This window comes from Pempheris klunzingeri, chromosome 21 (genome assembly GCF_042242105.1).
Source record: "Pempheris klunzingeri isolate RE-2024b chromosome 21, fPemKlu1.hap1, whole genome shotgun sequence".
Taxonomy (NCBI): domain Eukaryota; kingdom Metazoa; phylum Chordata; class Actinopteri; order Acropomatiformes; family Pempheridae; genus Pempheris; species Pempheris klunzingeri.
Genome location: NC_092032.1, coordinates 5,170,746 through 5,186,742, shown reverse-complemented (window position 1 = coordinate 5,186,742; position 15,997 = coordinate 5,170,746). Strand labels below are relative to the sequence as shown.

General features: G+C 43.4%; 1 protein-coding gene across 1 annotated transcript in view; it reads left to right on the top strand.

Annotated features, from left to right (window-relative positions):
* The window catches only part of LOC139220860 (partitioning defective 3 homolog), a 309,168-nt gene that overhangs the window by 218,756 nt on the left and 74,415 nt on the right, over window positions 1-15,997 (top strand). The window contains exon 20 of the mRNA XM_070852717.1: window positions 13,340-13,468. Coding sequence (XP_070708818.1) covers window positions 13,340-13,468 — 129 coding nt within the window. The remainder of the gene's footprint in view (window positions 1-13,339; window positions 13,469-15,997) is intronic.

The window sequence follows — 15,997 nt, the reverse complement described above, 5'->3', positions numbered from 1 at the left end:
ATTTTTGCATGTGCATGTCTCTGTGGTGCATGTTTGCGTGTGTGTATAGATGAAAAGACTGTGTTAATGGGCTCTGGCATCGCCCTCACCCTTTCTTCCTGGTGCTTCCTCACCTACACACACACACAAACATACTAACCCTTACCCTAACCTCCCCACTCCCACCCTTCCCACCAATCTGATAAGTGGCATGCCTCACGCCGAGCCATCAGCCGACATTGGAGCTCAGTGTGACAGCCGTGCATCCCCCCCCACCACACCCCCTGCTCCTCACCCCCCTACCCTCCATCACCGCAGGGACCTCGTCTGCCTTCTCCTCCCTGCAGATACAGCCCCACTCAAGGCTACACGGAGGGATGCAAAAGAGAGGGGTGTGGAGTGGAAAGGGAAGCACTGAAGGATGCTTTCTATCCTTCAATCTTTATTATTCTTAGGCAGTGTGGAGGCAGCGTGCGGGGAGTCTGGAGGGTTGGCATTAGTGTGTGTATTAGTTTGCATGCATGCGTGAGTATGCCCGGAATATGGATGCCATGTCAGGGAAGCATGATCGCCTTATATGCAGCATGGGAGAAGGTAGTTAGCGTGTTTCTGCGCCACGCCATGTCTTCATACTATATGATTCTTTCTGCTCGTGTGGGTGTGAACAGCTGATGGCGGGTGAGCCTGTTTGATCGTTAGTACACCAACATGACACATGCATTAGCCTGGCTTTTTACACACACACACATGACTGAGAGCGTGTCTGATGGATCAACACACAAACTTTCTCCGTATAATGCACCCCTTGTCCCCAAACCCCCCCACCCTCCCCAGCACACACACATATGCTTGTAGTATTATGCCACAGTTGATTTGGAGACAGCAATTAGCCACCTCCACATGTGGGCTCTGACATCTGCTGAATGCAATCTGAGAGAAAATGATAATTGTTCTTTTTTTTTTTTTTTTTTGCTCTGCCTCGCTCATCATAATGTGTGCTGAGGTAGTAAAGCCAAACACAGGGTGGAGCATCAAGCTGGAGCTTGTATGTGGGAGTAACTGGCAGCTTTGGTGAAGTGAAGAGTGAGTAATGCAGCAAAAGGTAATTACATGAAAAAAATAATGGAACACATCATGGACTGCGGCCGGTGATGTGAAGATAAACACCAGCTCAGCAGGATAGTCAGTTTCTCCAAGTGGGCAAGGATTCACACCCTTGAATTGCCCATGAGCACTTCCTGTCAGCACTGACCCCCATCTTTGACCTCCCTTTGGAGCAGGCTAAAGCAGAGTGAGCCACAGATTTCCCTTGTCATCGATAAATATTTCAGAGGGAACTCAATAGTGAACTTTGGCAGCTTTTCCAAGTGCAAAGTCATACCTCAATATCACCTTCAAATGCCTGCGCAGCTAAAAGAAATATCGTGTCACAGAGGGCATTATATAGAGAGAGGGTTAGATTTTTCAACTTCTCCGGAAAAAACATCTTTTCAGAAGAGCTCCCCGCTGCTCCTTCAAAACCAGTGCAAAATCTCAGGATTTTAAAAGGGTCATTTTTGTGGGCTGAACTGCAAACCGCCGCACAAAACTGTCCTCTGAGTGTGACAACCCTTTACTCTGCTGCCAATCATGTACCAAAGAGGCCCAGCGGGGACTAAACAACAAACAACAAAACCCCCCGCTGAGAAGATTAGCGCCACTGTCACAGAGTGCAGCCACGGGAGATGGAAACAGTAAAACAACAGAACTCTTCAGTACGGCAGGTTAAGGCAAGTGCGCCTTTGTGTCTGGTGTAAAAAATTTGGATGTCACTCTAAATTTCTGGCAGGGCGAAGCATTTAGACAGAGGGAGAGGCTGAGTGATAGGATTAAGGAGGGGGGAGGAGAGGATGCTCTGCGACATTAGCCACCATGCAAGACAGAGAGAGGGAGAGAGAGATGGCCGTTTCAGGCAAGCCAATGAAGAAGGGGGGGTCCTGGCTGTCCGGCCGCACTTCCTCTGCTTTTGGCCACTCGATGCAAATTTGATTGGGCAGCAGTGTGCCTCCATCAGACAGCCCTGAAGTAATTAGGTTTAGAATGATCATGCTGTGCTCCAGGATAGACCTTGAAGCGTGGGTAAAAAGTGGGGAAGGCTTGTATATGTGTGTGTGTGTGTGTGTGTGTGTGTGTGTGAGGAGAGGTGGTGTTGCACGATGCACGATAGAGTTAATTGAATCTGAAATCTTGTCGGCCTGAAATGAGATCCACCGATGTCTCTCACGCTGTGTCTCAGGGAGAGGGCTGCAAACATGACTGAATTCATAAAGTGTGTTATTAAAGAGCTCAAATTAAGTGTAGCAGTGCACCCCTCCGTACTCTACCAGGCCCGTGACTATTAATGATCCAACCCCAATGGAATCACACCCAGACACACCAATGGAAACTCTCCTCTTCTCTCCTCTTCTCTTCTCTTCTCTCCTCTTCTCTTCTCTTCTCTTTTCTTCTCTTCTCTTCTCAAACCTAACTTAATAGGTCTTTGCACTTCAGCTTTACTTTACTCTCCCTCTTTCCTCCTCCCTTCCCTCCATCAAACCGCCCCGATGTTTCCCAGCTTCCTCCCTCTCCATTTGATATTTGGTTTTCACACTTTAAGACACTTTGATTCCACTTTGATGTTATCTTTTTACTTTTTTTTTTTTTTTTGCTTTGGCCCAGATCGCTTTCATCAATCAGAGAAAGGCTGTTCCAATGCGAGTCGACTCCCAGAGGACAGGCGGATTTGAAAATAATGAGAAAACATTAACAACAAGTACAAGGATCTGAGAATGGCACAATTTTGTTTTTCAGAATAGTACAAATGAATCGCTAATGCCCCTATGATAACACCATATTAAATGTGTTTTTGGTCTGAGGAAGGAAAAAACTATACGTTGAATTAGAGATGCAAAGCATGCTTGATATTACAGAGACAGAGGTGAGAAACACACATGGGAGAACCTATTTATTTCCCCCTATGTGCTATGCAAATGAAGTAGGCTGCCTGCTACAGTAGGATTCATTGCTAGTCTACTCACCCATCCACCAGGCTTAGCATGTAATGAAATAGAGGCCTTTGGCTGAAATGACCTTTCCCATCCACTGAGTTCCCACCTGCTGATGTGTGCATACACCTTAACATGTGTACGAGAAGATGGGGAGTGGGAGAGAAACAATCACATCGTAGGCAGGAAACAAAATGCTGGGAAAATTGCTTTTGAATTACAAAGGTAATATCAATCGATGTTAAATTACACTTCTGATTTCCATCAAAGGCAACCAATTAAAGCCAGGAACCGTATTCCTCTTGTTTTGTCAGCATGTCGACATGTGTTCAGCATGTAAAGTGAAAGTGTCTATTTTTTTTTTTCCCGCTCGCTTTTCAACCTCCCTCTTTCTCCCGCTCTGATCTGTTCTTGTGTCTTTGGTGAAAGTGTCAGAGAGATGGAGATTCTTTTCATGGCCAGATCGGGATTTCATTCCTCCCTCCCTCTATGTTGGTCATGAAGGAATCTTAATTGGGCTCTCGCTGCCACTCGAGGACGCGAGACCACCCCTCCCTCCTCGTTTGTAGGGAGGGAGTCAGTGAATGTGAGGATGAGATGAGGAGAGTGCGATGATGGACTGGACAACAGGAAATAGAAGCCGGTTGATATTTCCGGCTGTAGATCCATATCGAGTCTGGTCCGAGGGATTAAAATTCATGGTTCCCACAATACCTGCATTGGACGAGACTTCGCCATTGAACATAATCTGTAGTTGTGTTGAATTGTCAAGTATTGCCATCCTCTTCTGGTAATAGGTTAAGTTGATATACAAAGCACATCAACTTAACCTTGGATGTATTTCATGGTTAATTGCAGTCTCTTTGTCATACTACTCATTTCCCATAAACACCACTGCTCCCTAACAAAGGGAGGATATTTCCTCTTTGGTCAAAAGGTTTTCTCTCCTACTATAGCAGTTAAATGTGTATAAGTGATCTGTCTGTATTGTGTATTTGTATTTTGCTTTGGGGAACCAGCAGTTAGATCCAACTGTAGAAGGCCAGTACATAGAAGAGGTGTTTATTTAACCCTGCTTGTGATGTACAGTTATCCCTATGGTTCCATTGGGTTGCTTTCATCCCCACTTTACTCCCAAGCACTGTCACTCCCTCCCCCTTTCTTCCTGCATATCCACCCATATCTTTCTTCCCTCCTCCTTCCCAGCTGCCCGTCGTGGCATTGACAGAAAGACCTCTCCTGTCTCCCTCTGAATGCTGGGAGGGCTGCATATCATGGATCAGCGATTCCGCTGTCTCCTTTCCCCGATGCACGCAAATACAACGCTTGGACCGCTGTGTGTCCATGCCTGTATTATAAGTCTGACGTTTTACGAGACAGAAAACCTGCCTCACTTCTCCCCTCGTCTGTCCTTTTCCTGAGCATCTTAGAAATTAGGCATTTGACCAATAATCATATGCTGTTTGGTGGTACAGCTAGTGCAAAACTCAAGTTACCTTTTGTCCGCCGCGGTCCTTCCATACTCACAATTACGGTTGCCATATAAAAGTGCTCAGCAGACTTTAGATGTTGTGTTTGCTGAAGGCTGAGTTTTTGTGTCAGAGGCATGCGGCAGCAGCCCAGCTGAGGACACAGAGAGTGGCAGTGATCAAAATGGCCCATTAAGAATGCAGTGTGCCGTACTGTATCTAGGTCACAGCCTGAGCCACCTACTGTAGCTCTTCCACTGTGAAACCACAGAACTGTCCCCTCCCCTCAACCTCTCATCCTCATCCCTGCATCCATGCATGCGAGCGTGTGGGCCAGGCCGGTTAAGCATTAGCCAAATGTGAGTGTGTATATGAGTACATGGGATTGTGTGTGTGTGTGTGTGTGTGTGTCTGCTTATGCATCACTTGTGGCTAACAAAGCAATTTAATAACTGATAATGTGTTAGTGTGGTTATTAAGTGGGAAAAAGAAAGTATGCAGGATGACCATGAGCGTTAAAAATGTCGGAAATTGAAATAACACAATATGACTGATCTGAATGCACACACACACACACACACACACACACACACACATACAAAGTGTAACACAACACCTAAACTTCGCTCTGAGCCGCTCAAGTGTTTCTATGTAAATTGTCCTTCAGACACTCCTTCCTCACCGTGCTCATGCACTTTAACAAATGGATGTATGAATGTGTTTGGACTGTTTATTTGTGTTGTAATGAGAGGCTTTAATCAGGGGTGTCAAGGATTTGAAACATTTCTCTGAGCATGTGCAAAAACACCCCTCCCCTTCTCACACACACACACACACACACACACACACAAACAACTCAGTGATTTATGTGAAACATTAAAGGCAATCATGTTGGGCTGGGCCTCGTCCTTTGTATTGCACAGACTGTTTGAAATATGGAAAAGCCAAGCTGTCCCTTGATATGCAGGCACACACACACAGATAAAAACACACTAATACACACACCAACACACACACAGACACACACACAGACACAGATGCTTGTGTGTACCTGCTATTGCTTAAATATGAATAATTGGCACACAGACCAAACAGATGAATGAATTTTTTTTATCTTGGATTCTGAAACATACAAATCCACACACATGCATTTTAGTTGGACACGGACACACACACACACACACACACACACACACACACACACACACACAGACACAGACACTTAGTCAGTTCGACAGTTGCTTTGATAGTGATAGTTGTTAGTTTAAAAGCAGAGAACATCCTCAGCTATTCACTCTGATGCAGTTGTGTGTGTCTATATTCTGTCTGGTCTCTGTAAGAACATTTCTCAATAAGAGCGGATTATCTCTGTTTGCTCGAATTTTGAAAATCTACCATGCCCTCCTCCACATACACAGACATGCGCGCACACACACACACACTGTTTTACACATAATAGCACAAACAAAATAAAATACACTGAAATATACGAAGGATTGTATACCACCCAAAAGAATAGCCCCGCAGCTTTCTGTAAATGACCCATTCTTCGCACAAATGTATTTATTTTAGCTTAAACCCACTTTCTTGTCTTCCTCCTCCTCCATGGGATGTTGGTGGTCGAGTCAGACGCCCTTGTGAGGCCGCGTTTGTCTTAAGTTATTCCCTGTTTACGTCCTACCAACTAGATCAGCAGTTGTTGGTCAGGCCTTTAGACACACATGTAGACTTTGATAAGGGAAATTAAAGGGGAAACTGGAAAGATAAATTCTGAAGTGCCAGGAGAGAGAAAGTCCGAAATGACAGAGGTGCAGAAATAACAGGAAATACAGTAAAATAGATACATTTAATGCTGAAAACTATTAAGGGGCACAGCATCAAAGTCCATGCATCTGTATTTCAGACACAAATCCTCATTTCCATGCAATAACCTTTTTACTTTACGGTAAACAGGTGGGGGCAGCAATATATCGGTTGAGAAAAAGACTGTCATTTAAATATAATGATCCGAGGTGGCATACAATTCATCTACGTGTAAATTGTTTTTCTTTTTCATTACTGTGGTATGATGAAAGACCACGTAGAGTGCCACTGAAGCTGAACATCCTCCAACGTGACGGTGTCTTCTTTGCGCAGCTGAGAGACCTAAGAGGCATAGAAGTTTCTGGTGAGAATCATTTTTCCTGTGTCTCGCCCATGGTGCTCTCCCCCTACTGTGGCTCAGCCTGATGTCATGAATAAATGCATGTCATGCCTCCACGGTGCGGGACACGCCGCTTTCTCACCCGGCATGAACCATTTCAACTCCCATCGTCCCTCCTCCTGTACCTCTCCCCACTGTTTTCACACAGTTGCTGGAAGAATTAGGCCTGGCTTCCCTCCAAGCCATAGCCGAGCAACAGTAGCCTCCCCCTCTCTTTTCTTCAGGAGGAAATCAATTGGTTCCGTGTTCACAAACCCTGTTCCAATGAGGTGAAAGCGCAGAGATGTCGCATCTCGTGGCCTGCAAGAGGCAGGTATCTAAAGGCAGGGGAATGTGCAACTGCATCAAGGGTTGTGTTATTTTAAAAGCACGTTCTATATCATGAACCCCAAGACACCTTAGCTTACACATTCACTGATCAATCTCAGGTTGCAGTCTTTCTCCTTAAGTTCTTAAGAAAAAACGCTTTTCTGAGGATACATCAAATTGTAGATTCTGGTCTAAAAGAGGTCTGGCTGTAGCAGGGAAAGCGCTGACTGACATTACATGTTGTGGATAATGAGTTCCACGGGGAGGGTGATAATCGGCTGCCGGTGGCTGGAGGCTGGAGGAACGACGAGAGGACATCCTGCCATACCTCTCTGGGGTTGGTGTCCCTGGAAACCAGTGTTGGCGACATTACGCTGAAGCCACTCGATGATAACAGATGCCCCTTTAATGCCTGCTAACGATCGCTGGGTCACAGTGTGTTTCCAGGGGTAAAAAAAAAAAAAAAAAGGGAGAAAAAAAACTTCTCTCTTTCTTTTTCTGACTGTTTTATTGGATTTTTACAAGGTATCTGTGTGTCTCACCCCAGGTAGAGAATGTTTACTCACCACAGCTGTATCAACACTTGGCTAGTGAGGAGGACAGACACAGACTGCTTCACCTTTCTAACAAGGCAATATTAAAATTACATGCCACTGTCAGGGTTTTGCCTTAGGTGCAGAACTGTGTAGACATAATGCACTTCATATTGACATGCCCTCGCATTGGACTCGGATACGTTTGTTTCTGTGTGAGTGTGTGTGGTAGCCTTAACTGTCCTCTGTGCACTTTTTGCCATCAATAAGATTGTAGTAACGTTTTTAAATTTTTTGTCAGAGAGAAAAAAAAAAAAAGTGAATTTTTATGATGCTTTATAAATCATCACCATGAAATGCAGTGGGTGGAGGCATAGTTATTTATTTTCTTCCTGACTGCAACAAATACAGTTTCGGGGGATCGGGGCTCAGACACCACATCAGATGTCTGCGGGGGGACTTCGCCCTGGGAGATTTGGATTAACTTTCAGGTTGGCCAAGCAGAAACCATAATGATTCTCTCTGTCTGCCCTTGAAATTATCTTCTCATCACTTACTCAAATTGATAGAAGCAGTCACTTTTTCTTTCTGGCTCACCTGATCCATTTGCACGTTTGAATAATGCCATAAGATTTAACACCTCATATGATGAGTGCATCATGTGAGGTTAAACTAGGTGGTCCATCACATCCTTGCATTCACTTTCAAAAACCACGGGAGGAGGAATAGAAAAGCTATTTCGGTTGTCCTCTCTCCCTCAGTCAGCAACTTCCTGTGAGCAAACCACAAATTCCCCACAGAAGATGTCAAAACAGATTAGCTTCTCTCAAATCTACTCCCCAGATTAAATGATTGTAACAATCAAACTGGCTTTGAGGCTTTACATAATTTACTTCTTTCCTCTCTTTGGAAATTCTTTGACTTTTTCCTCTTGTGCTGTGCTGCAGCCTTGAAGTATTATTACCCTGTAAATCAATGATGATGATGTATGAGGCATTCACTTCTAGTGGTATAGACCCTTCTGTTGTCTTTGATATATGAGGATATATCATATTGAATGTAATACCTATTTACAGACTTCTTTGATAGGAAAAGCAGACACGTACAGCAGAGCTAGCTCTAATGTGCCAGTTGTCTTTGAAAACATTTTATTTTATGAGATACTGTTGGCAGATGTCAAATTCAGGAAACTTCGATTGAACACTTCTCTTTTACTCTTAATGTTTTATTGCATTGGTGGCCCTCATAACATTAATCAAGCATATATTATATATGACTGTCACATGTTAGATTACATACCAGCTAAATGAGGTTTGATGGTCGATCAAATGTCATCGAGACTGAGCGATGATGAATAGGACGGAGCAGCTCAAGCTTTGAACACATCCTAAAGGTCCATTTATCTGGATTCTGTATGAACATCGTTATCCTACGGATCAAATCTCCGTCTCACTCAGCTGTTGTGTTGGTGCTCATGTAATCTTAACTGAATGTCTTTCTACCCAGGTGGTTTTGCAATCTGCATCTTTCCTCAGCATCACTCTTTGTCTTTTGAAGGGCTCTCTGCATTTTTGTATTCATCGCTCTTATGTGCTGTTTGCTTCACTGAGATCGATGTTTAGGAACGGATCATTAAACAGAGCTTCGGGCTGGTGGACTGGAGCAGAAATATTAAGATCAGAGCTTTATGGGGATGTAAATGGCATATCATTGTTTACCTGGGTTTAATGGAGATGTGAGAACTAGCTGAACTAGCTCAAATAATGACGATTGCATGTCATTTCAAATAATCGAAATTCAATAATCCGTTCTAAGAATGAAAAAAAACAGTATGTTTCTGTGGGCCCAAACAAGTTCTTTTTTGCAAACTGTAAGGTATACTATAGTTACCCCATTGTTATTCTACCCGAGTTGCAGCTGCCAGTCAATATCTTATTATCAAGCCTCATCAACCTCACTCTCAATACAACTATCCTGATACCAGCCTCCATTAATGCCAAGGTGCCAACGCTGGCTCAAGTCTTACAGAAACGGCTGAGTTTCTTCTTTCCTCCTGACACTGATTAACTCCAAATCATTTCTGTTTTTATTGGATTCCCTTCGTTTCTCAAATGAAACACTTATCTTCCAGGGACAGATATGAAAGTCAATACAATTTACAGTTTTTATACACACAGTGGTACCACAGATTTCTGTATTTTCCTGCTGAGAAAATGTTCAGTGTAGAAATATCACATTGGTGTTTGTGTGTCATTGGAGGTTTTTTTGGCTAATCCTGTGTTCCACCACCATCACTGTTGATGCGAAGGACAGAGCCATGTTGTCAGTGAACCAGCAAGTGTCCCGATAGCCTTCTAATAGCTCTGGTAGTATCGTTCCTCTCCTCTTCCTCCACTTTGATCAGGGCCTTCCTTCTTAGGCCACCGGCAGTGGGGGAATAGCCTTTCGTATGGGAGCTGCTGAATGCCCGGGGTCCTTCTCAGCATCTGTCTAATCCACTAGCATGTCTCTCTATGACAAATCTCTCACTGTATTAATGTCGATCCAGAAGAAGAAGAAAGTTGAGGGCACAAGTTTGTCTCCCCTGAGGTTAGTTTATGTTTTTGGATGGATCAGAGTAAGTAGAGACTGAGAAAAAAAATTGGAGGAAAAGAGAAAGGTGAATTTTCCTCAGGAAGTTAATGAAAGTCCTTCAAGTGAGGCAAGGGAACCTGTCACCGGCCCTGGTGATAGATAGCAGGCGCACTATTATTAGCATTCCCAGTCCCAGCCCAGAGTTTTATGCCTTACCAGAGGCATTTGTTGATTAATTAATCAAGTAATGTATGCTATCTGTGCTACAAAAGAACCCAGATATCCCTCTATGGCTCTCTGTATAACCACAAACCAGGACCTCCCACCGGGCCACAGTGCATTCGAAAGATTACAATTCCAAAGCAGCCACTACCAAGGAGATGCCATTTGCACAAAGGTCCTGACTGCTTTTAATGTAAAGTAGAATAATAAACGTCTGCGAGGGAAACAGTCTCCCATTTCATGAATATATTCACTTCCATCGGTCCAAAGTCAACCTTGTCTGATGCAATTTCTTCAGCTTTCGGAGAAAGTTTTTATACTGTCAAATACAGCTCAGCTATGAGGAAGGTAAAAATAAACTCAGAGTGAAACACAGTGCGTCTTGGAGACTGCAGAGCTTAATGCTTGTCTGTCTAAAGCCCGTGGAACGTTATAATCAAAGTCTGTGTGTACAGTGTAAGAACATGTAATATAAACAGTCAATAGAAATCCAGTCATTTTCTGTGATTACTCTTTTATTGAATTTCTTCTCACTTGTGGCCACATGCCCATACACTTACTGTTATTGCCATTCATCAAATTTGTTCATATAAGTGGTCTGGTTGAAACCAGTAATACATGACAGTTGCACAGTTATTCCATGTTTAAACAGTTTTCTTGTCGTGCATTTCAGTTCATGTAATGAACACAGTGGTTCAAAGCATGTTCAGCTTTTCTGCCACAAATATTTTACCAAGATATCCAAGACAGATTACTACACAATTGTGAAGAAGTGTGTATCGTCTGCATTTTTATGCCTCCTCAATGGCGACTGCTGCAGGCAGTATATTTTCAGGTTCGGACATGTTCACATGCTAATTACTACATAACTTCACACAAAGAAAAGGATCAAATGAAGCGATGAAATTATATATCCAAAGGTCAAATATAGTACGACATCTTAATGTTTTGCAAAAAACACTTTCTGGCCATTATTCAACATCATAACTCAGAAACAGCTGGGAGATTGCGGCCATATTTCTTTTACGATGTGTTGCCGGGTTGAAGATGTTTGTGAAGCATCCACATTTTAGAATTTGTAGCTGTTTGCAGCAACATCTGTATTGGAAGCAGTGTCTAGTGTTATGGCTAAAATGTTCTTTTCTTTTTTTCTATACAAGGAATCTGACTTGTTTTTTTGTTTCTCTCAATGATCCTGCACACTAATAGACATATAGCAGAACAAGAACAACAAAGCTTAATAAAGTTATTTATATATCCATATCACAAATAAAAAATTAGCCTTAATGGAATTCACAGCCTATACAGTAAACAACATCCTCTATCCTTGGACCCTGAACTTAGCTGAGGAGAAATTCCTTCAAAGTCTTCACTATTACATGACCCTTGACAGACAGGGATGTAAACGGCAACTTGACTGGTTTGGGGTGGCGTACAACTGCAAGGCATTCATTCCAGAAGATTGTAAAAGATTTATTATGCAGACTTGAGAAATCACCTTCAGGTCATCACAAAAGCGGCTAGTTGTCAGCATGTTATTTGGAATGTAATGAAAGTGTCAAGAATAAAGTTCTTCCATCAGAACTCGTTTCAGAACTATGTTGCACACAGTTTGTACGATCTTCCCTCTGAGATTTTAATATTACGCTCCAACTCCTATTTGGTTCATTTTCACCTGCTTCCCTCTACATGGCATGATTGAAGGCCGAGAGTGACCAATCCATAACTGGTTACTAAATAGACATGTAGTTATCTTAAGTAAATGCTAAAAGAACCACACACTATGAGAACCACACACTATGGGTCAAAGTAGAGTACACAGTATCTACTCTGCACGGTGAACACATGTGTGGCTATCTCATACTTCATCTGCACTTCCTGGATATCTGTCTGCAGTACATCCTTTTTCTGTATCCTGCCGTTGTAAATTTCCTTCACAGCTGGCATCATTGTGGAGCAGCAGGAAATGACATCATACTTTCATGATGTCTTTCCTATATTTTTTTTATCAGACAGTATAGTCTTTATCCCTAAATTCTCTGCACATGCACAGAGTTGGCATCTGATCTAAATGTTAGCTACATTGCACATTGTTGTGAGTAACAAAGTCTCAACCAGTCGAGACAGACAATTGAATTGTCCTTATACTGTGTGTGTGTGTGTGTGTGTGTGTGTGTGTTTGTGAGTGTGCAGCCCTGTAAATCTACTATACTCCTGTCAACTGCATGTCTCTTGTCTATTTTCCATTCCTCATCATTTTCTCACACTCAGTCAGCCAGAGTCATTTATTTGGCCCAGCACCAAGCTCTGTCGACCAGAGGAATTTACAATCATCGGTGTGGCTTATTCTCACCTCGCTGTAAAGCTGCAACGGATTTACCACCACCGGTGTGTCACTCCCGTCCTTAAAATGTAAAAGTTTGTGACACTGCCTAGAAAGTTACAAATGATACCAGCGAGCTCGGCCGTTTCCTCCACTTACATTTCACCCAGTTGCAGGTAGTTTGTTCCCTCCTCGCTCAAAACTAAATCATGAGCTGTCACTGCTCCCATCACTCTAAGTAAACTCTACAGCTCAGGGAGGAAATGGGGAGCTCATCGTCTCTTTCAAAAAAGGGGAATGTTACCATTTCTTGCTTTTCAGACTTAATCCTAACACTGAATCTTTTCTGCTGTCCTGGATGGAGACTTGGCAGGGAGAGAATTCACCACGTTGAGTTATCTTTTGATATGGCTTGATGCATTTTGATTGCATTTATATGAAAATGGCCAAGTTATTCTTTCAATAACGAATGGGTACCCCGGGAGACTCCTCCTGAGCTGTCTCCCCAGTACAAACCTGAAGATTTTGACAGTTTGACACTTTAATTTCCTACTGAGTATCTCACCTGAATTTCCTGGACAAAGGAAGAGACATGCCCCTGTAAAAAAAAAAAAAAAAGAAAAAGAAAAACCCTCCGCGCTGGGTTGGAAATTATTAAAGCCAGGTCCTCAATTAAATCTTTTCTGCCCTTCTCTTTTACTCAGGTTCGGAAAGCACCGAAGGGATGAGCGGCTGGGAGACAGGATGGAGAGGAAAGGCTCCAGTAAATCTAAAGCTCAGGACATGCAGGCGTCAGAGGAGGAGACCATGCGGATGAAGCTGGAACAAGAGAGGTGAGTACTCAGACAGAACCTTGAGTCACTAAAAGCCTAAACAATTAAGTCCCAGCTGTACAAAGAAGAAGAAAAAAAAACACTGTTGACCGGAAAATTAGCAAAAAACCTAATTACCAAAATGGTGGCGCAAGGTAGGGAAATTCTGAGAAAGCACTCAGATGTCAATTTGTGAAATGCCCTTTTCTTTTATATCAGTACATTAAATAGATCATTTATGGATTGTTGTTGCCTGTGCCATTCAGAGGCGCTGACCTCCTAATGGTACTTGTGGGCCTCTGCAGATTTGGAATGATTGAATGGTGCTCATTATAATAGCGAAATCGATGTAGCTCTGCATTTGTGTTTTCCTGCAACCCCGCTTCTCCCGCACCCAGGTTGTTAATTGCTCAAGAATACACTGTTTCTTTTCATCCACCCCCTCTTGGCTCTATGTCCTCTTGTGTTTGTGGACATCAGGGCATGTGGAGAAATAAGGCGAGGCATTGGTTTTGCCATGTGCGCCTCATCCCTCACAGACAAACCCCATTTAATTCTCTTCAGCGGGGAAGGCAATATTGGTGGCAGGATGAATGAAAAGACAGCTTGCTGCCTCCATTGTTCTCCACCAGCCAAATGAACTCAGTAATCAAACTGCTGTAGGTAATGACAGCTAATTGAATAGAAACAATAGGGCTTGATACCGCTCTCTTACGGCGAAGGGAGAGAAGGATGGATGGCTGGTGAAATCGTATGGCAACACAAACAACTGTGCACACAGCAGATGCCCTCAAAGGATCTCTTCCCTCATGAATGGAACATCTGGAGGCCTCTCTCAAAAAGTAGCAATTTTCTTTTTTGGTATTCAACTATGACTTGGTCCTCTCCAGTGAGGGTGTAAACCCCTCTGGCTGAGGGCCCAACACATTTCCCTCAGTGCACCTTGGAGACCAACGGGCCTAGCTTTTCATCCAAATCTGCTGCCTTTGAGAAGCGCCCAAACGCATGTCATGTTAAGCAGCAGAATCAACACAGACACGCAAGACATGTAGCAGGCATGAGATATGTAGAGCACATGCCATCATAGCCCACCACCCCCCCTCCCCACAAACACATAGACACTATTTAAATCTCATTCTTCTTTCTACACCACTGTCACCCAATTTCTTTGTCTGCTTCTTTGTCTTGCAGCACATTCTCATTCCCTGTCTTGTTTGTGTCTGTTCTGCATGTGTGAGCTCTGGTCTCAGCTCCCTGTGCAGGAGGGCAACCTAATTCTTTCCCTTTGTACCTGGTCCCAAATCCCATCACTCAGCCAGGCTAGGATTGTCCCTTGGTTAATGGAAAGGGAATCCTGAGGGAAATGGTGGTGGGTAATAATAAACCAACCTGCCATGAAGACAAGTCGATATTCAAAGCATTAGGGTTCGGCGCAACAACAGCTCAGAAATCCATTACTTGTATTTTTTGGTAGCGCTACTGTAGTGCACTCCCATGGTGCTACATTTGATTGTCGTAGCTTTCTGCTTAAGGCATAAACTCTGATTGATTACACTGCTGCCACGGAGACAGGGCCACTTAAGAGTCCGTTTATGAAATTATGGATCGGACTGTAACGGGTTTCCGACGATGGCAATCGTCAGCCAGCACCGTGTGTCAGCGCAATCCGGGCAGCAGCCAAACCCCTGGCTTGGCTGACATTAGCAGTCATTAATTCAAGCAGAGGGTTTTGACAGGGCCTTTTAGTGATTCAAAATAGGAGTCAGGAAAGAGGTGAGACAGATTAATTCATAAAACCTTGCCTTTTTTACGCTGCAATAAGGCAGCTATGGTTAAAACTCTGACTGCGATACGATTCATGTAATTTATGGTTTGGCCCACAGTCCTTGCAGACAACTCGTTTATTTTGAGCAAAAATGTTCGCTATTGGTAACTTGTCAGCCTCTTATGGACTGAAAATGATGGAGAAGAGAGTACATAAAACTTTGACTTTGCTAGAGCTGACTGTAGGGCATCCACCTGATGAAGGGTGGTTGTCAGCATCATTTGCTTTGCTAAAATCTGACAGGTCCTTGTCCAGCTCCTGTGATTGATGCTTTTTATTTCTCATTAAGGAAGCATTGTAACCTATGGATAAGCTGATCCAAGTATTTGTTCAGCCCAGCAGCAGCAGCTGGTTTATTTATGTCTGTACACAGCACCCAAAACACCACTACCTGACTGGCTCACGTTAAGATGACTGTGGATACAAAATGCCTTCTGATTGGACATTGGGTGAGTTGTAGAGAAGCCTTTTCTGTGGCGAAGGCCCTAATTCATGTAAGGCCATAGGGGAGAAGCAAGAGAAGGAAAGAAACACATGGCAGGTGGTGTTGGTGGAGCTTCTATCAATCTCTGACTTATCTTCATACATGTTAGCCCTAAAACTATTTTTCCTGGCCAAAGTGGGACGTGCACAAAGGCAACCTGACAATGTTCCCTCTTCATTTTCCACCTGAGCTGAATTCTTTCCCCTCTGTCTTTCTCCGTGGCAGCTGATTATGATGTCCA